Source organism: Dendrobates tinctorius, unplaced genomic scaffold (assembly GCF_039654945.1).
Source record: "Dendrobates tinctorius isolate UK_male_01 unplaced genomic scaffold, ASM3965494v1 ptg000189l, whole genome shotgun sequence".
In the NCBI taxonomy this organism is placed as follows: Eukaryota; Metazoa; Chordata; class Amphibia; order Anura; family Dendrobatidae; genus Dendrobates; species Dendrobates tinctorius.
This window is the reverse complement of record NW_027361856.1, coordinates 4406101-4429190: the sequence shown is the minus strand read 5'-3', so window position 1 is coordinate 4429190 and position 23090 is coordinate 4406101. Positions and strand designations below refer to the sequence as shown.

The 23090-nt window shown below is 43.2% G+C and overlaps 1 protein-coding gene across 2 annotated transcripts in view; it reads left to right on the top strand.

Moving 5' to 3' along the window:
* Positions 1–2063: 2063 nt before the first annotated feature.
* Positions 2064–23090, top strand: part of KCNJ10 (potassium inwardly rectifying channel subfamily J member 10) — a 140072-nt gene continuing 119045 nt past the window's right edge. The window contains exon 1 of one of the 2 annotated variants that reach the window (XM_073552287.1): positions 2064–2192. In XM_073552287.1, coding sequence (XP_073408388.1) covers positions 2121–2192 — 72 coding nt within the window. In that variant the 5' untranslated portion in view covers positions 2064–2120. The remainder of the gene's footprint in view (positions 2193–23090) is intronic. The other variant, XM_073552288.1, reaches the window with a different exon arrangement.

Sequence of the window (23090 nt, the reverse complement as noted above, 5' to 3'; positions counted from 1 at the left end):
CGCCCATGAGCACGGGACATGCAGAGCAATCTTGGGAGCATGCGCACAGAGCGATTAACCTTTTCCTCTCAGTACAGATAACTCCTTTAATGATGGTAGGAGGGGCAGTAGGTGCAGAATGATCGTTTCCACGCAGGAAGGGCGCGCAGGGTGGGCATTGGCGTGCAGGAGAGGATGATGAGGGCACACACTAATATTACAAAAGCTGTTAAGTTGGAGGCATCAGGATGTGGTGTGGGCTTTAAGCATCAGCTTTGAGGATGGGGGGTGAAGGCTCACCACCAGTCATTGGGGTCATTGTGGAGAGGGAGGAGGATATAATTATGAACCCAAGATGAGTCATCAGCATATAGGTGGTACTGAAAGCTGCGAGATAACAATGGTGACCTCACAGACCACTGATGGGTGGGCACAATACTAATAGGTGGATTCAGGATAGGGGCAGGCAAAGAATATCAGCGGGTGGGCACAGGATAATGACAGGTGGGCACAGGATAGTGATAGGTGGACACAGGATAGTGACAGGTGGGCTCAGGATGGCTGCAGGTGAGCACAGTAGTGGCAGGTGGCACAAGATAGTGGCAGGTGGGCACAGAATGGCGACAGGTGGCCACAGTCTAGTGGAAGTAGGGCACAGAATGATGACAGGTGGGCACAGGATAGCGACATGTGGGAACAGGAGAGTGACAAGCCACAGCCTAGTCATAGGTGAGCACAGAATAGTGACAGGTAGGCATAGGATAGTGACAGGTGGGCTCACAGAAGTGACAGGTAGGAACAGGATGGTAACAGGTGGGCACAGCATAGCGACAGGACACAGGATAGTGACAAGTGGGCACACAATAGTGAGAGGTGAGCGCAGGATAGTGACATGTGGGCACAGGATAGTGACAGGTGGGCACAGGATAGCGGCAGGTTGGCACAGAATAGTGACAGGTGGGCACAGGATAGCGACAGGGCAAAGGATAGTGACAGGGCACAGGAGAGTGACAGGTGGGCACAGGAGACTGACAGCTGGGCACAGGAGAGTGACAGGTGGACACAGGATAGTGACAAATGAGCGCAGGATAGCGACATATGGGCACAGGATAGTGATGGTTGAGCACAGGATGGTGACAGAGAACATCCTAGTGACAGCTGGGCACAGCCTAGTGACAGGTGGGCACAAGAGAGTGAAAGGTGGGCACAGGAGAGTGACAGGTGGGCACAGTCAAGTGGCAGGTGGGCACAGGAGAGTGACAAGGCACAGCCTAGTGACATGTGGGCACAGGAAAGTGGCAGGTGGGCACAGCATAGTGAGAGGTGGGCAAAGGAAAATGGCAGGTGGCACAGGAGAGTGACAGGTGGGCACAGTATAGTGACAGGTGGGCACAGGAGAGTGACAGATGGGCTCAGGATAGCTACAGGTAGGCACAGGATAGTGACAGGTGCGCACAGGAAAGTGGCAGGTGGGCACAGGAGAGTGACAAGGCACAGCCTAGTGACATGTGGGCACAGGAGAGTGACAGGTGGGCACAGGATAGCAACAGGTGGACACAGGATAACAACAAGGCACAGCCTAGTGACAGGTGGGCATAGGAGAGTGACACGTGAGCTCAGGATAGTGACAAGTGGGTACAGGATGGTGACAGGTGGGCACCAGATAGTGACAAGTGGGCAGAAGATAGTGACAGGGCACAGGATAGTGACAGGTGGGCACAGGGTAGTGACAGGTGGGCACAGGATAATGATAGGTGGGTGCAGGATAGCGACAGATGGGCACAGGATATCGACAGGTGGGTGCAGGATAGTGACAGGTGGGCACAGGATAATGATAGGTGGGTGCAGGATAGTGACAGGTGGGCACAGCCTAGTGACAGGTGGGCACAGGATAGTGAAAGGCTGCCTCGGATCACTTGCAGGGACTGCACAGAGCTTGGCTCTCATCAGGAGTTATTTTTCTGTGAGGTCCCAGTTAGTATTCTGTGGAGTTCGCTCTTCTTGTGTTCTTCCCCCACCCCCAGTAATGTGATGCGGGGTCTCCATTCATTTCCACCTCATTAGAGCCTTGCAGAAAGTTTCTACCCCTCCGTCTTCCCCACCAATCACAGCTGTTGGCTCCTCTGCCCGATCTACTGCAGATGATCTCAGCAAGGCTGTGTCAGTCTCTGGAGTCTGTGACTCTGCACCTGCCATCTATTGGACCCGACACGGTGAGTACCCCCACCCCTAGAGATGAGGGCGATCCGTGCCCCCTGATCAGTGCCTGAGACCCTTATTAGACCCTTACACTACACTTAGAGAACACACATATATATACATACACACACATATATTACACATATATTACACTTAAGGTATGTGCACACGTTGCGGATTCTGCTGCGGATTTTTCCGGGCGGTCATTTTACCTGCGGATTTTCTGCAGATTTTGTGCGGATTTCACCTGCGTTTTTACACCTGCGGATTCCTATAATGGAAGAGGTGTAAAAACGCTGCAGAATCTGCACAAAGAATTGACATTCTGCGGATTCAAAACCGCAGCAAATCTGCGCGGAAATATCTGCAGCATGTGCACAGTGTTTTTTATTTTACATTAAATATAATGGTACTGTACACCGATGGAGAATCTGCTGCGGATCCGCACCAGAATCCGCAACGTGTGCAGATACCCTTAGGTTAAACAAATATATACATACACACATAAGTTCACACAGTATGAGTGTAATATACTTTATGTGTATATATGTGCGAGAGCATTATATGTAATGTATGTGTGTACATAATATATACACGTGTTTTGTGAACATGTGCAGTATATATGTGTGTATATGTGCACAACTTGTGTAACGTATGACTGATAATGTATGTACATGCACAGTATATACGTATATAATTTATATTTGTGTATGTGTGTGATGCTCTATGTGCATATATACAGATTTGTTATGTATGTTATAAATATAAAAGTATATATAATGTATTGTGGTGCAGTGACCACTGTGTCCGCTAGGGGGCGCTGTGTGGGTGTCCCAGGACAGGCGTATAAGCATTTCCAGTGTCCTGATAGGAGTAGGATGCTGAATGATCGTAATGTATCTCAAGGTGGGTGGCCTTGGGATGAAGGCTTGATTATGTTTTGATCAGCAGAGCTGATCTTTCGTGCCAATGTGTTAGGGAGAGCTACCTACAAAACCACCCAGGGGTGTGTCTAGAACTCCTGTGATGAGGTCATAGCCATGTGACCCGGTAGGCATGGCTACGGACCATATAAGGTGGCCAGGGTAGGTCACATGAGTGAATGCTTGGACCCAGTTGGTCCGTTGTGGAAGGTCCCGCTGGGAGATGGGGCTTCCTGCCTGACAGCACATGAATGCTGTAATGTATGTATTGTATGTATGTGATCAGACCGTATATGTTTATTGTATGTGTATATATATCTCTATATAGTGTATATGCACACTTGGTCAAAATTGTTGGTACCCCTCATTTAATGACAGAAAAATTCACAATGGTCACAGAAATAACTTGAATCTGACAAAAGTAATAAATAATAAAGAAAAAAAATCTATGAAAATTGAACAAATGAAAGTCAGACATTGCTTTTCAACCGTGCTTCCACAGAATTTAAAAAAAAATAAAACTCATGAAATAGGCCTGGACAAAAATGGTGGTACCCTTAATGATGGTCCCAGCAGTCGGACCCCCACCAACCTATAACTTATCACTTATCACTTCAGAGCTTTTCCAATCTCTGCTCTGAATCCACTCCTGTGTCTCCATTCAATGTCAGCAAGCAGTTAATCCTGAATGCTATCTCTGTGTTTTCAACTCTGCAAGCTTATATCTGGTATATAGTTTTTTTCAACTTACTCTGCTTGTCCCCTTATGTTGTGAGGTCAAGAAACTTTTCAAAGTGCTTTATGATCCATGTAGTGCTGGACATGTGTTTATTTGACCACAACATTTTATTGGGTCCTGGTGTCTCAATTTAGTGTGATTGATTAACGAGCAGAGAGAGCCACAAAAAAATTAAAAAAAAAAAACTTAGCCTTAACCTCCTATATATTCAGACCTAGCTAGGGGGAGCATTTATGCAGGGGTGGCATTTATGCACATGTAATCGAAGTACATGTATCAAAGTACTTCTGGCAGTTATAACATGGCAGTTGGGCAGGGCAGGAGACAGGTAAGACATTTATATACATCTACTCCCTGTACATTTGGAGTACAACAAATATATACCATATGCATTTGTGTAATTTTTATCCTGGCCGCTGCATTCACACACATCCACCGCCCTGGCATTAACTCTCCACACTCCATCCATATTGGCCCCTCGCTTCTTTCCTCTCCTATGTATAGCACTCATGCTCTTTTCACATTGTTAAATTGCACAGATCCAGCCAGTCCCACCATTCAACACCAGAGACGCTCTCACAAATCACTTAACCATCTGCTCACTCTTTCTATCCTCCTTCTCCTAGTTGCAGGAGACATTGCTCCCAACCCTGGTCCCCCATGTTATAGAAAGTCAAACCCCCCCACTGCTACACTCAGAAACCCCTCTAATCTTATTAATATTCCCTGCATGCCATCTGTCTCTCTTAATTGTGCACTTTGGAATTCTCGCTCAGTGTGTAACAAACTCTCCTTCATTCATGACTTCTTCCTTTCTAATTCTCTTAACCTCCTGGCTCTTACTGAAACCTGGATCCAGCAGTCAGATACTACCGCTGCTGCTGCTCTTTCATACGGGGGGCTACACTTCTCTCATACCCCAAGATCAGACAATAGAGCTGGTGGAGGCGTTGGTCTGCTCCTATCACCAAAATGTTCCTTTCAGGTTATCCCTCAAGTACCCTCACTTGTCTTCCCTTCTTTTGAGGTCCATGCCGTCAGACTCTACACCCCCTTCTCCATGCGAGTGGCGGTGGTGTATCGTCCTCTCGGCCCCTCCCATCAGTTCCTGGATCATTTTGCCACTTGGCTTCCACATTTTCTCTCCTGTGACATCCCTACCCTCATCATGGGAGATTTCAACATCCCCATTGCTCTTCCCCTCTCCCCATCTGCTACTCACCTTTTATCTCTAACCTCCTCATTTGGCCTTTCGCAGCTTACTAATTCTCCAACGCATGAAGACGGAAACTCCCTCGACTTGGTCTTCTCTCGGCTTTGTGCAGTGGATGATTTTGCAAACTCCCCTCTCCCGCTCTCTGACCACAATCTTCTTTCATTCTCTATAAAGAACTGCCAGGCTGCTCAGGTCACCCCCACTGTCCAGACTTATAGAAACATACAGGCCATTAACACCCAGAAACTTCTGAAGAACTTGCAGTCTTCATTGGCCCCTATCTCCTCCCTCTCATGTCCTGATTCTGCATTGAAGCATTACAATGAAACACTTCAAACTGCCCTGGATGAATTTGCACCCCCTATAAATAGAACACCACAATGCAGACGGCGACAACCCTGGCACACGGTGCAAACACGTTTCCTGCAGTGGTGCTCCAGGTGCGCCGAACGTCTGTGGAGAAAATCCAATCTACACGAAGATTTCATCCATTTTAAGTTTATGCTTAGAACATACAACACTGCCCTTCACCTCTCCAAACAAACCTATTTCAACACCCTCATCATCTCACTGTCCAATAACCCGAAACGTCTCTTTGACACTTTTCATTCTCTACTCAATCCAAGAGTACAGGCCCCAACCACGGAGCTCCGAGCTGACGATCTGGCCAATTACTTCAAAGAAAAAATTGACCAGATCCGACAGGAAATTATCTCCAAATCCCCTCATACCATGCACTGTCCTCCCTCCCCCACTGCATCTAACTCACTCTCTGATTTTGAACCAGTCACAGAAGAAGAAGTAAGCAGGCTCCTTGCATCTTCTCGCCCAACTACTTGCACCAGTGACCCATTTCCGTCACATCTCCTCCAGTCCCTTTCCCCTGCTGTCACCCCTCACCTAACTAAAATATTTAACCTCTCTCTCTCTTCTGGTATTTTTCCCTCCTCATTTAAGCATGCCATCATACATCCACTACTTAAAAAACCATCCCTCGACCAAAACTGTGCCGCTAACTATAGACCTGTCTCTAATCTTCCCTTCATCTCTAAACTCCTGGAACGCCTGGTCCACTCCCGTCTTATCCGCTATCTCTCAGAAAACTCTGTTCTCGACCCTCTCTAATCCGGTTTCCGCTCTTTACACTCCACCGAAACTGCCCTCACTAAAGTCTCTAATGATCTGCTAACAGCTAAATCAAATGGTCATTACTCCATGCTAATTCTCTTGGATCTCTCTGCAGCATTCGACACTGTGGATCATCAGCTCCTCCTCACTATGCTCCATTCCATTGGCCTCAAGGACACCGTTCTCTCCTGGTTCTCCTCCTATCTCTCCGACCGCTCCTTTACTGTTTCTTTTGCCGGTTCCTCCTCCTCTCACCTTCCCCTTACTGTTGGGGTTCCTCAAGGATCGGTTCTAGGCCCCCTCCTCTTCTCCTTGTACACTGCCCCTATTGGTCAAACAATCAGTAGATTTGGTTTCCAGTACCATCTCTATGCTGATGACACCCAATTATACGCTTCTTCTCCTGACATCACGCCAGCCTTTCTAGAAAACACTGGCAATTGTCTAAACGCTGTGTCTAATATCATGTCCTCACTATATCTGAAACTGAACCTGTCAAAGACTGAACTCCTTGTGTTTCCTCCCGCTACTAATGTACCTACACCCGACATTGCCATTTCCGTCTGTGGTTCCACTATTACTCCCCAGCAACATGCCCGCTGTCTTGGGGTCATACTTGATTCCGAGCTTTCCTTTGCCCCCCACATTCCATCATTGGCTCGCTCTTGTCATCTGCACCTCAAAAACATTTCTAGAATTCGACCTTTTCTTACTTTTGACTCTGCAAAAACTCTTACTGTTTCTCTTATTCATTCTCGTCTCGACTATTGTAACTCTCTTCTAATCGGTCTCCCTCTTACAAAACTCTCCCCTCTCCAATCTGTCTTGAATGCTGCAGCCAGGATCATATTCCTCACCAATCGTTACACCGATGCCTCTACCTTGTGCCAGTCATTACACTGGCTACCCATCCACTCCAGAATTCAGTATAAACTTATTACCCTCACCCACAAAGCCCTCCATGGCTCAGCACCACCCTACATCTCCTCCCTTGTTTCAGTATACCACCCTACCCGCGCCCTCCGTTCTGCTGATGACCTGAGGTTAGTATCCTCAATAGTCAGAACCTAACACTCCCGTCTCCAAGACTTTACACGTGCCGCGCCAATTCTTTGGAATGCACTTCCCAGGTCAATACGATTAGTCCCCAATCCCCACAATTTTAAGCGTGTCCTGAAAACGCATTTATTCAGACTGGCCTATCGCCTCAACACATTAACCTAACCTATCCCTGTGTGGCAGAGCCAAAAGTTTTACCATAACCAGGTTCCCAGCATCATGTTCCCACATGCTTTATGCATCCATTAGCCCTCTGTGTCTGTACTGTTACACACTTAACATTATGGCTGGTCCATACAATCAGGGCAACTGTTACCACCCACCTTTCGTGTCTACCTCTTTCCTCATAGACTGTAAGCTTGCGAGCAGGGCCCTCACTCCTCTTGGTATTTGTTATAATCTACTGTATGTGATTATTGTTATGCTGTAATGTCTATTGTCTGTACAAATCCCCTCTGAAATGTAAAGTGCTGCGGAATATGTCGGCGCTATAAAAATAAAATGTATTATTATTATTATTATTATCACTTATCCTTTGGCCAAGTTCACACTTTCAGTATTTGATCAGTATTTTACATCAGTATTTATAAGCCAAAACCAGGAGTGGAACAATGAGAGGAAAAGTATAATCACATGTGTGAACCTTGCCTTAAGATAGGTGATGACTTGTTTTCCCTGTAGAGCCGCAGTAAGTGCATATTTGCTACTGTGTAATAGTCACAGGACAGAGAGGTGATTAATGTACAAGTATTTAATCTCTATTGGAAATCAAGAATCTTCTCTTTATAGATATAAGAGAGAGCTAGTGACCTCCATACACAACATAATCCCCTATACCAAGACCAATAATACCACATACAAGGAACAAATACCACCACATCGTGACCAGACCACATATTACTAGCACATAGTGATGAGTGAGTATTTGATGAGTGAGTATTTTACATTTAAAATGTAAAAATAATAATAATAAAAATGAGTGAGTATTTTACATTTAAGCCAAAACCAGGAGTGGAACAATGAGAGGAAAAGTATAATAGCATGTGTGAACCTTGCCTTAAGATAGGTGATGACTTATTTTCCCTATAGAGCCCCAGTAAGTGCATATTTGCTACTGTGTAATAGTCACAGGACAGAGACGTGTTAAATGTACAAGTATTAAATCTCTATTGGAAATCAAGAATCTTCTCTTTATTGATATCAGAGAGAGCTAGTGACCTCCATACACAACATGATCCCCTATACCAAGACCAATAATACAACATACAAAGGACAAATTCCACCACACCATGACCAGACTACATATTACCACCACGCCCCGAGGAAGCAAGTTCGCTTGTGAAACGTGCGTTGGGTATGGCTGGCTGGTATATCTGGACCCTGTATTCACCATGGGTAACTATTGAGACCCTTATGTTTCATTATATACTGTCTTACGGGTCTTGGACAATGCGGTTTCACTTTTTGGTTCACTTTATTTTTGGGCTTGTAATGATGGCTATTTGATCTAACACTGTACTGTAATTGCCAATCTAATGCCCTTCTATTTACATGTTTGGACCTTTACATGATTTTTCTGCGTCCTTGTCCTATTTTTTGTATCAGTGACTGAATTTTTGTGAGCGGGAATGATTGCCATGGTGAGCAACTGTGTGCTTGGACTATTTTTCTTTTTACCCTGGCATTCTTATCCCTCTCCTTCTTTTCAGGACTGCATGCCTTAGACTACGCTACCATATTGTTATACTTGGATTAATTATTGATATGTGAGTGTCTTGATTATTTTATACCACCCAGCCTTTTTTGGGGTAGTTGTCATTGCTATATCCCTCATCTATTTATTACTTAATACTATTGCTCTACATGTGTCTATTCTTATATGTGCCTGCTTTTTTTGCATTTAATAAAGACATATTTTTAGCAGATATGACTATTTTTCTCTTGTTTTCAAATGTTTAATAAGGAGTCTTTTTCTACCCTATACTTTTTGGGGTTTTACTAATTTATTTTTTGCATCATGACTTATATTAGGTATGATTGGGGTGTTTTTCTTATGTTACATATTACCACCACATAGTGACCGAATAATACCACTTACAAGAACAAATACCGTCACACTATAACCAGATCACATCTTACTACCATATAGTGACCAAGTAATGCCACAGGCAGGGGATAAATACCGCTACACCATGAGCACACTACATATTACTACCACATAGTGACCGAATGATACCATATACAAGGGACAAATACTACCACACCATAACCAGATCACATATTACCACCACATAGTGACCGAATAATACCACATACAGAGGATAAATACCACCACACCATGACCAGATCACATATTAATACCACATAGTGACCGAATAATATCATATACAAGGAATAAATACCATCACACCATGACCAGTCCACATATTACCACCACATAGTAACCAAATAATACCACATATAAGGAACAAATACCACCACACCATGGCCAGATCACATATTACCATCACATAGTGAACAAATAATACCACATACAGGGGATAAATAACGTCACAGCATGGCCAGATCACATATTACCAACACAAAGTGACCGAATAATACCACATACAGGGGATAAATACCATCACACCATGACCAGACCACATATTATCACCTTATAGTGACCAAATACTACAATACTTATTAATAAAAGCGACAATACTAATAACAATAATATTACCACTGGTAACATTATACACAGGAGATCTGTTTTCTAGTTTCGGTTTACTGGTAATGCAGTGATCCCCAGTGACATTACACACAGGAATGTTGTGTATAGTGTACAGTTAATACAGGGATGACCAGTGACATTATACACAGGAGCTGCCTATATAGTGTATAGTGTACAGGTAATACAGTGATCACCAGTGATATAATACACAGGATCTCTGTATATTGTATACAGTATATAATGTCAGTGTACAGGTAATACAGTAACCACCAGTCACATTATACACAGGAACTTTATATATGCTGTCAGTTTACAGGTAATAGTGTCCACTGGTAACATTATACACAGGAGCTCGGTATATAGTGTACAGGTAATACAGTGATTACCAATGATGTTATATACAGGAGTTCTGTTTATAGTGTAAGTGTACAGGTAATACAGTGATCACCAGTGACATTATATACAGGAGCTCTGTATATAGTGTACAGGTAATACAGTGATCACCAGTGACATTATACACAGGAGCTCTGTATATAGTGTACAAGTAATACAATGATCACCAGTGACATTATACACAGGAGATCTGTATATAGTGTCAGTGTACATGTAATACAGTGATCACCAGTGACATACACAGGAGCTCTGTATATAGTGTACAGGTAATACAGTGATCACCAGTGACATTATACACAGGGGCACTCTATGTAATATATAGTGTACAGGTAATACAGTGATCACCAGTAACATTTTACACAGGAGCTCTGTATATAGGGTCAGTGTACAGGTAATACAGTGATCAGTGAAATTTTACACAGGAGCTATGTATATAGTGTCAGTGTACAAGTAATACAGTGATCACCAGTGACATTATACACAGTGGCACTGTATATAATATATAGTGTACAGGTAATACAGTCATCACTAGTGACATTTTACACAGGAGCTCTGTATATAGTGTCAGTGTACAGGTAATACAGTGATCACCAGTGACATTATACACAGGGGCACTGTATATAATATATAGTGTACAGGTAACACAGTCATCACTAGTGACATTTTACACAGGAGCTATGTATATAGTGTCAGTGTACAAGTAATACAGTGATCACCAGTGACATTATACACAGGGGCACTGTATATAATATATAGTGTACAGGTAATAGTCATCACTAGTGACATTTTACACAGGAGCTCTCTATATAGTGTCAGTGTACAGGTAATACAGTGATCACCAGTGACATTATACACAGGGGCACTGTATATAATATATAGTGTACAGGTAACACAGTCATCACTAGTGACATTTTACACAGGAGCTATGTATATAGTGTCAGTGTACAAGTAATACAGTGATCACCAGTGACATTATACACAGGGGCACTGTATATAATATATAGTGTACAGGTAATACAGTCATCACTAGTGACATTTTACACAGGAGCTCTGTACATAGTGTCAGTGTACAGGTAATACAGTGATCAGCAGAGACATTATACATAGGGGCACTGTATGTAATATATAGTGTACATGTAATACAGTCATCACCAGTGACATTATACACAGGGGCACTGTATATAATATATAGTGTACAGGTAATACAGTCATCACTAGTGACATTTTACACAGGAGCTCTGTATATAGTGTCAGTGTACAGGTAATGCAGTGATCACCAGAGACATTATACACAGGGGCACTGTATATAATATATAGTGTACAGGTAATACACTCATCACTAGTGACATTATACACAGGGGCACTGTATATAATATATAGTGTACAGGTAATACAGTCATCACCAGTGACATTTTACACAGGAGCTCTGTATATAGTGTCAGTGTACAGGTAATACAGTGATCACCAGTGACATTTTACAAATGAGCTATGTATATAGTGTCAGTGTACAAGTAACACAGTGATCACCAGTGACATTTTACACAGGAGCTCTGTATATAGTGTCAGTGTACAGGTAATACACAGGGCCAGTTTAGGCAAAGTGGGGCCCTAAGGAAAGTTTAAAATGGGGTCCCAAATGCTAACATATTGCACTTCACACAGAAGCATTTCGGTTGTATTTACATGCGCTGAGTTCAGGACGCTAAATGAGTGTGATCGACAATATTGAAATCGTTCAACACTTGTTTCCCAGCCTCTTTCCACCGTCTGAGAAAGAATGATGGGGACAGAACAATCACTAATGGATCAGTCTGTCCCCATACAGTATCATGTTATCAGCAGCACATCTACAGTGCACACCCCATAGTCCTCCATATAATATAATGTGCCCCATAGTCCTCCATATAGTATAATACACTCCTCAGTTCTCCATATAGTATAATACACTCCCCATAGTCCTCCATATAGTATAATACACTCCTCATAGCCCTCCATATATTAAAATACACTGCTTAGTCCTCCATACAGTATAATACACTCCTCATAGTTCTCCATATAGTATAATGCACCACCATAGTCATCCATGCAGTACAATTCACTTCCCATGGTATAATGCACTCCATAGTTCTTCACATAATGTATTCCCCATAGTCCTCGATACAGTATAATGCAGTCCACATATAGTATAATGCAGCCACCCCACAGAGTATAATGCAGCCCCGCCATACAATATAATTTAACCCCCATAGAATATAATGCAGCCCTTCTCTTATAGTATAATGCAGCCACCCCTTAGAGAATAATGCAGTTACCCCAGAGTATAATGCGGCCACTCCACAGAATATAATGTAAGCCCCCCATATAGTATAATGCAGCCCCTCCATAAAATATATGGCAACCCACTCATAGGATATAATGCAGCCCCTTATTTAATTTAATGTTGCCCCTCCATTGAATATAATGTAGCCCTCATATAGTATAATGCAGCCCCCATAGAATATAATGTAGCCCCCTCACAGTATAATGAAGCCCCCATACAATATAATCTAGCCCCCCATAGAATATAATGCAGTCCCCCATAAAATGCAATGTAGCCTCCATTATGTAGTATAATGTATCCCCCTCATAAAGTATGATGCAATCACCCCCATAGAATATAATAAATATTATACACCCCCATAGAATAAAATGTACAGTTAGGTCCATATATATTTGGACAGAGACAGCATTTTTCTAATTTTGGTTCTAGACTTTACCACAATGAATTTTAAACAAAACAATTCAGATGCAGTTGAAGTTCAGACTTTCAGCTTTCATTTGAGGGTATCCACATTAAAATTAGATGAAGGGTTTAGGAGTTTCAGCTCATTAACATGTGCCACCATGTTTTTAAAGGGACCAAAAGCAATTGGACAAATTAAAAAATTGTAAATAAAATGTTCATTTCTAGTACTTGGTTGAAAACCCTTTGTTGGCAATGACTGCCTGAAATCTTGAACTCATGGACATCACCAGACGCTGTTTCCTCCTTTTTGATGCTCAGCCAGGCCTTCACTGCGGTGGTTTTCAGTTGCTCTTTGTTTGCGGGCCTTTCTGTCTGAAGTTTAGGCTTTAACAAGTGAAATGCATGCTCAATTGGGTTGAGATCAAGTGACTGACTTGGCCATTCAAGAATATTCCACTTCTTTGCTTTAATAAACTCCTGGGTTGCTTTGGCTTTATGTTTTGGGTCATTGTCCATCTGTTGTATGAAACGACGACCAATCAGTTTGGTTGCATTTGGCTGGATCTGAGCACACAGTATGGCTCTGAATACCTCAGAATTCATTCGGCTGCTTCTGTCCTGTGTCACATCATCAATAAATGCTAGTGACCCAGTGCCACTGGCAGCCATGCATGCCCAAGCCATCACACTGGCTTCGCCGTGTTTTACAGATTTACAGATGATGTGGTATGCTTTGGATCATGAGCTGTACCACGCCTTCGCCATACTTTTCTCTCCATCATTCTGGTAGAGGTTGATCTTGGTTTCATCTGTCCAAAGAATGTTCTTCTAGAGCTGTGCTGGCTTTTTTAGATGTTTTTTTAGCAAAGTCCAGTCTAGCCTTTTGATTCTTGATGCTTATAAATAAAAGTGCTAGGAACAGGAGAACACCAATGTGGCTAAATAAGGATGTAAAAATGGCAATAAATAACAAGAACAAGGCATTTAAGAAGCTAAAACAAGAAGGCAATGAAGAAGCATTAAAAAGTTATAGAGAAAAAAATAAAATGTGTAAAAAAACAAATACATTTAGCAAAAGTGGAAACTGAGAGACTCATTGCTAAGGAAAGTAAAACAAACCCCAAACTATTCTTTAATTATATAAACAGTAAAAAGATTAAAATTGATGGTGGCGGCCCTTTAAAGAACAATGAGGGTGAAATCACAGACAGCGATGTGGGAAAAGCAAATGTTTTAAATACTTTTTTCTCAACAGTGTTCACACAGGAAAAGGATTTGCCAGGGGAAATGCAGAGTGACAATGTAAACTCCCCATTAAGTATTACCTGCCTAACCCAGGAAGAAGTGCAGAACCGCCTTAGTAAGATTAAAATTGACAAATCACCAGGCCCTGATGGCGTTCACCCTCAGGTATTAAGGGAGTTAAGTAATGTGATAGACAGGCCTCTATGCCTTATATTTAAAGACTCTATAGAAACAGGGTCTGTTCCTTTTGATTGGCGGCAAGCAAATGTGGTACCAATATTTAAAAAGTGGTGTAAAAGGGAACCTGGAAACTATAGGCCGGTAAGCTTAACATCTGTTGTGGGTAAAATTTTTGAAGGGTTTCTAAGGGATACCATTATGGAATATCTCAATGTTAATAAATGTTTAACTCCATATCAACATGGATTTATGAAGGATCGCTCCTGTCAAACTAACCTGATCAGCTTCTATGAGGATGTAAGCTCTCAAATGGACCAAGGAGAATCATTGGATGTCATTTATCTCGACTTCTCTAAAGCATTTGACACTGTCCCACATAAAAGAGTGGTAAGTAAGATGAGAAAGCTTGGGCTAGGGGAAAATGTGTGTAGATGGGTAGGTAGCTGGCTTAGTGATAGAAAACAAAGAGTGGTTATTAATGGTGCATACTCAGATTGGGCCAGGGTTACTAGTGGGGTTCCACAGGGTTTTGTATTGGGCCCCCTACTATTTAATATATTTATTAATGATCTAGTGGATGGCTTACACAGTAAAATATCAGTATTTGCAGATGATACAAAACTATGTAAGGTAGTTAACACAAAGGAGGACAGTTTGCAACTACAGGCAGATTTGAGTAAATTGGAGAATTGGGCTGAAAAATGGCAAATGAGGTTTAACACAGATAAGTGTAAGGTTATGCACATGGGAAGGAGGAACAGATGCTACAATTACTTACTAAATGGGAAACTGCTGGGGAAATCAGACATGGAAAAAGACTTAGGCATCTTAGTCAATAAGAATCTAAATTGGAGTGCCCAGTGTCAGGCAGCTGCCACCAAAGCGAATAGGGTCATGGGATGCATTAGAAGAGGTCTGGGGACATGAGATGAAAACATAATTCTCCCTCTGTACAAATCACTCGTCAGAACACACTTGGAGTATTGTGTGCAATTTTGGACACCGGTGCTCAAGAAAGACATTACTGAACTTGAAAGGGTTCAAAGGCGGGCTACTAAAATGATAAATGGAGTTGGTTCACTACAATACCCAGAAAGGTTATCAAAATTAGGTCTATTTACTCTAGAAAAGAGAAGACTTAGGGGAGACTTAATATATATGTACAAGTATATCAGAGGGCAATACAGAGATCTCTCCAATGAACTGATTGTACCAAGGACTGTGACAAGAACAAGAGGGTTCTTCACGGTAAGAGCAGTGAGGCTCTGGAATTCTCTTCCTGAGGAAGTGGTGATGGCCAACTCACTGAATGAATTTAAGAAAGGAATGGATGCTTTTCTTGTGAGTAACAGTATAGAAGGTTATGAATAACATAATATTATAGGTAGAGGGTTGACCCAGCTTAGGGGAAGGAATTTTTTTTCCCTATGGAGAAAATTGGCTTCTACTCTGTGGGTTTTTTGCCTTCCTCAGGATCAACAATGCAGAACAGCTGCACTAAAAATAGGCTGAACTAGATGGACATAAGGTCTTCCTTCAGCCTTCAAAACTATGTTACTATGTATGAGTGGCTTGCACTGTGCAGTGAACCCTTTACTTTCATGCAGTCTTCTCTTTATGGTAGATTTCGATATTGATACGCCTACCTCCTGGAGAGTGTTGTTCACTTGGTTGGCTGTTGTGAAGGGGTTTCTCTTCACCATGGAGATTATTCTGCGATCATCCACCACTCTTGTCTTCCATGGGCGCCCAGATCTTTTTGCATTGATGAGTTCACCAGTGCTTTCTTTCTTTCTCAGGATGTACCAAACTGTAGATTTTGCCACTGCTAATGTTGTAGCAATTTCTCGGATGGGTTTTTTCTGTTTTTGCAGCTTAAGAATGGCTTGCTTCACCTGCATGGAGAGCTTCTTTGACCGCATGTTTCCTTCACAGCAAAACCTTCCAAATGCAAGCACCACACCTCAAAACAACTTCAGGCCTTTTATCTGCTTAATTGAGAATGACATAAGGAAGGGATTGCCCACACCTGTCGATGAAATAGCCTTGGAGTCAATTGTCCAATTACTTTTGGTCCCTTTAAAAACAGGGTGGCACATGTTAAGGAGCTGAAACTCCTAAATCATTCATCCAATTTTAATGTGGATACCCTCAAACGAAAGCTGAAAGTCTGAACTTCAACTGCATCTCAATTGCTTAGTTTAAAATTCATTGTGGTAATGTCTAGAACCAAAATTAGAAAAATGTTGTCTCTGTCCAAATATATATGAACCTAACTGTAGCCCCAAATAGAATATAACACAGCCCACCTCCCCATAGAATATAATGTAGCCCCCCATATTATATAACACAGCCTCCCCCATAGAATATAATGTAAAATGTACCCCCCATGGTATATAACACAGCCGCATAGTATATAGCCCAGCCCCACATGGTATATAGCATAGCCCCACATGGTATATAGCACAGCCCCACCATGGTATATAGCACAGCCCACCATGGTATCTAGCACAGTAAAACACGTTATCTAGCACAGCACCACATGTTATATAGCACAGCCCACCATAGTATATAGCACAGCACCACATAGTATATAGCCTATCCCACCATGGTATATAGCACAGCCCACCATTGTATCTAGCACAGTACCACACGTTATCTAGCACAGCACCACATGGTATATAGCACAACCCACCATGGTATATAGCACATCCCACCATGGTATATAGCCCAGCCCACTATGGTATATAGCCCAGCCCACCATGGTATATAGCCCAACCCCACATGGTATATAGCACATCCCCATATGGTATACAGCCCACCATGGTATACAGCCCACCATGGTATACAGCCCAGCATGGTATATAGACCAGCATGCTATACAGCCCCCCAGTATTTATGTTTATACCTCTCCCATAATGACAATTCTGCTTCACGTCACTTGTCGAAGGCTGTGTGCACACGCTGCGGATTAGGTGCGGATTCATCCGCGCAGATTTTGTAAAATCCGCAGGTGAAACCGCAGGTCAAAATACCTGCGGTTTTACCTGCGGATTGCTCTGCGGTTTTGCCCTGCGGTTTTTCATCTCCTCAATGGTGGAGATGGCAAACCGCAGCGGAATCCGCAGAAAGAATTGACATGTCAATTCTTTCTGCGGATTGAAAACCGCAGATAATCCGCGCGGAAAATTCCGCACCGTCTGCATTGCGGTTTTTGATTCCCATAGGGAATCATGGTACTGTACACCGCAGCAAAATCCGCAGCGTGTGCACACAGCCTTAGCTATTGCATTATTTCTGTGCTGTTTTGTGTATAAATATGTGATTCTTCAGATGTTGTATTAGTCCAGCCTGATGAAGAGACCTGAGTAGTCTTGAAAGCTTGCAATTTGTTACCATCTTTTCAGTTAGTCATTAAAAGGCATCAACCACTGAGGGCTCTCAATCTAATATATAAAGCTCAAAGTGTGTATGTATATGTATGTATGTATGTATGTGTGTGTGTATGTATGTGTGTGTGTATGTCCGGGATTGGCATCCGCACCGTCACAGCTACAGCCACAAAATTTGGCACAGTCACACGTCTGGACCCCGAGAGCGTCCAAGGCTATGTTGTGAGACAAAATTTTAACCCCGCGCGTTCCAATTCACCAAACAATTTTGCCCCTATCTACATAATAGGGAAAAAGTGTGTGCGTGTCAAGCCCCGCCCCTCATTATGATGTCATAATGCCCCTATCTACATAATGGGGAAACAGTGTGTGCGTATCAAGCCCCGCCCCTCATTATGGTGTCATAATGGTTGCCATGGCGATGCTGATGTCATCATAGGTTGCAAGCCCCGCTGCTCATTATGATGTCATAATGGTTGACTATGGGATGGAGGATGTGTGATGGGTATATGGGCATGGGACTATGGGATGGAGGATGTGTGATGGGCATATGGGCATGGGACTATGGGATGGAGGATGTGTGATGGGTATATGGGCACTGGACTATGGGATGGAGGATATGTATGACGGGTATATGGGCACGGGACTATGGGATGGCGGATATGTATGATGGGTATATGGGCACGGGACTATGGGATGGAGGATATGTATGATGGGTATATGGGCATGGGACTATGAGATGAAGGATGTGTGATGGGTATATGGGCACTTGACTATGGGATGGCGAAAATGTATGATGGGTATATGGGCACGGGACTATGGGATGGAGGATAATTATAATTTGTTATAACTAACCACAGTTAGTTACTATGCCCGGGCAGCGCCGGGCTCTTCAGCTAGTCTAATATATGAAGCTCAATGTGTGTATGTATGTATGTATGTATGTGTGTATGTATGTGTATGTCCGAGATTGGCATCCGCACCGTCGCAGCTACAGCCACAAAATTTGGCACAGTCACACGTCTGGACCCCGAGAGCGTCATAGGCTATGTTGTGAGGCGAAATTTTAACCCCGCGCGTTCCAATTCACCAAACAATTTTGCCCCTATCTACATAATGGGGAAAAAGTGTGTGCGTATCGAGCCCCGCCCCTCATTATGATGTCACAATGGTTGCCATGGCAATGCTGATATCATCATAGGTTGCAAGCCCTGACGCTCATTATGATGTCATAATGGTTGACTATGGGATGGAAGATGTGTGATGGGTATATGGGCATGGGACTATGGGATGGAGGATGTATGATGGGTATATGGGCACGGGACTATGGGATGGAGGATGTGTGATGGGTATATGGGCACTGGACTATGGGATGGAGGATATATATGACGGGTATATGGGCATGGGACTATGGGATGGCGGATATGTATGATGGGTATACGGGCACGGGACTATGGGATGGAGGATATGTATGATGGGTATATGGGCATGGGACTATGAGATGAAGGATGTGTGATGGGTATATGGGCACTTGACTATGGGATGGCGAATATGTATGATGGGTATATGGGCACGGGACTATGGGATGGAGGATAATTATAATTTGTTATAACTAACCACAGTTAGTTACTATGCCCGGGCAGCGCCGGGCTCTTCAGCTAGTCTAATATATAAAGCTCAATGTGTGTATGTATGTATGTATGTATGTATGTGTGTATGTGTATGTCAGGGATTGGCATCTGCACCGTCGCAGCTACAGCCACAAAATTTGGCACAGTCACACGTCTGGACCCCGAGAGCGTCATAGGCTATGTTGTGAGGCGAAATTTTAACCCCGCGCGTTCCAATTCACCAAACAATTTTGCCCCTATCTACATAATGGGGAAAAAGTGTGTGCGTATCAAGCCCCGCCCCTCATTATGATGTCACAATGGTTGCCATGGCAATGCTGATATCATGATAGGTTGCAAGCCCCGACGCTCATTATGATGTCATAATGGTTGACTATGGGATGGAGGATGTGTGATGGGTATATGGGAATGGGACTATGGGATGGAGGATATGTATTAAGGGTATATGGGCACGGAACTATGGGATGGAGGATATGTATGATGGGTATATAGGCACGGGACTATGGGAAGGAGGATATGTATGATGGGTATTTGGGCATGGGACTATGAGATGAAGGATGTGTGATGGGTATATGGGCATGGGACTATGGGATGGAGGATGTGTGATGGGTATATGGGCACGGGACTATGGGATGGAGGATATGTATGATGGGTATATGGACACGGGCCTATGGGATGGTGGATATGTATGATGGGTATATGGGCTTGGGACTATGGGATGGAGGATATGTAATGGGTATATGGGCACAGGACTATGGGATGGAGGATGTTTGATGGGTATATGGGCACTGGACTATGGGATGGAGGATATGTATGATGGGTATATGGGCACGGGGCTATGGGATGGAGGATATGTATGATGGGTATATGGTCATGGGACTATGAGATGAAGGATGTGTGATGGGTGTATGGGCACTCGACTATGGGAAGGAGGATATGTATGATGGGTATTTGGGCATGGGACTATGAGATGAAGGATGTGTGATGGGTATATGGGCATGGGACTATGGGATGGAGGATGTGTGATGGGTATATGGGCACTGGACTATGGGATGGAGGATATGTATGATGGGTATATGGGCACGGGGCTATGGGATGGAGGATATGTATGATGGGTATATGGGCATGGGACTATGAGATGAAGGATGTGTGATGGGTGTATGGGCACTCGACTATGGGATGGCGAATATGTATGATGGGTATATGGGCACGGGACTATGGGATGGAGGATATGTATGATGGGTATATGGGCATGGGACTATGAGATGAAGGATGTATGATGGGTATATGGACACTCGACTATGGGATGGAGGATATGTATGATGGCTATATGGGCACGGGCCTATGGGATGGTGGATATGTATGATGGGTATATGGGCTTGGGACTATGGGATGGAGGATGTGTTGTGGGTATATGGGCACGGGACTATGGGATGGAGGATGTGTGATGGGTATATGGGCACTGGACTATGGGATGGAGGATATGTATGATGGGTATATGGGCACGGGGCTATGGGATGGAGGATATGTATGATGGGTATATGGGCATGGGACTATGAGATGAAAGATGTGTGATGGGTGTATGGGCACACGACTATGGGATGGCGAATATGTATGATGGGTATATGGGCATGGGACTATGGGATGGAGGATGTGTGATGGGTATATGGGCATGGAACTATGGGATGGAGGATGTGTGATGGGTATATGGGCACTCGACTATGGGATGGAGGATATGTATGATGGGTATATGGGCACGGGCCTATGGGATCGTGGATACGTATGATGGGTATATGGGCACGGGACTATTGGATGGAGGATAATTATAATTTTCTATAACTAACCACAGTTAGTTACTATGCTCGGGCAGCGCCAGGCTCTTCAGCTAGTTCTAAATATTTTTCTATCTACTGGTTAACACGGTACAAAGATATATCTTTCCCGGGCATCACATAGTCCTCCATACAGTATTATGGGCACCAAGTAGTCTTCCATACAGTATTATGGGCACCACATAGCCCTAAATACAGTATTATGGACATCACATAGTCTTCCATACATAGTGCTCCATACAGTATAATGGGCCCCATATAATACTCCATACATTATATGATGGGCCTCATATAATGGGCCCCATATAATACTCCATACAGTTTATGTTGGGCCTCATATAGTGCTCCATACATAAATAGGCAACATATAATGCTCCATACAGTAATATGGGCACCTTATACTACTCCATACAATATAATGGCACCACATAGTCCTCCACACAGTATATATTGGGCCAAATATGTTGCTCCATACAGTATATAATGGGCCCAATATGTTGCTCCATGCAGTATTTAATGGACCATATATTGCTCTATAAGGGATATAATGGGCCCCATATATTGCTCTATATAGTGTATAATGGGCCCCATATAATGCTCCATACATAAATGGACCCCATAGTCCTCCATACAGTATTATGGGCACCACATAGTCCTCCATACAATATTATGGGCACCGCATAGTCCTCCATAAAAAATATTATGGGCATTTATTCAATCGTCTTCTGGTCAAAGTTATAATATTAATTCATTCATGAACTGCAACACACAGTACATTGTTTATTGCATTTGTTGTTTAGCTTGTGGTATTAAATATATTGGATGCAAAACGCGCAAGGTGAAAAAACGCATTGCTGAATATTTAAATGTTATCCAAAATAAAAATGCAACTTGTTCAGGTGCTGCCAAGCATTTTGTCAATGTTCATAATGTGGATATCACATTTTGTTTTTTTGCTTTTGAAAGAATCATTTCTCCTGCAAGAGGTGGAAACAAACAGAAAAGTGTTACTTCCCGGGAAGCATTCTGGATCCTAACGCCTTCCCGACATTTGACGTACTATCCCGTCCACGAGACCTGGGCCCGTATGACCGTGGACGGGATAATACGTCATCGCGATCAGCTGCGCTCACGGGGGAAGCGCAGCTGATCGTGGCCGGTTGTCAGCTGATTATCACAGCTGACACCCGGCACATTAACCTCAGGCACACTGCGATCAAACATGATCGCAGTGTACCAAGGGCATAGGTAAGCATCGGGCAGGGAGGGGGCTCCCTGCGTGCTTCCCTGAGCCCCTTGAAACAACGCAATGTGCTCGCATTGTTCCGAGAGCCTCCTTCTTGCAGGCCCCCGCATCCAAAATGGCCACGGGGACCTTCCGGGTCCTGCAGGGAGGTGGCTTATCAGTGCTATGCAAAGTGTCAGATCAGCGATCTGATACAATATAGTAATGTCCCCCCCAGGACAATGTAATAAAGCAAAAAAAAAAACTAGTGTAAAAATAATTTTTTAAAGATTCCTAAATAAATAAAAAAAAAAATATTCCCTAATAAATTCTTTTTTTTGTAAATAAAAAAACAATAAAAGTACACATATTTAGTATCGCCGCATCTGTAACGACCCGCCCTATAAAACTGTCCTATTAGTTAACCCCTTTAGTGAACCCCTTAAAAAAAGGCAAAAAACAATGCTTTGTCATCATACCGCCGATCAAAAAGTGCAATAACACCCGATCAAAA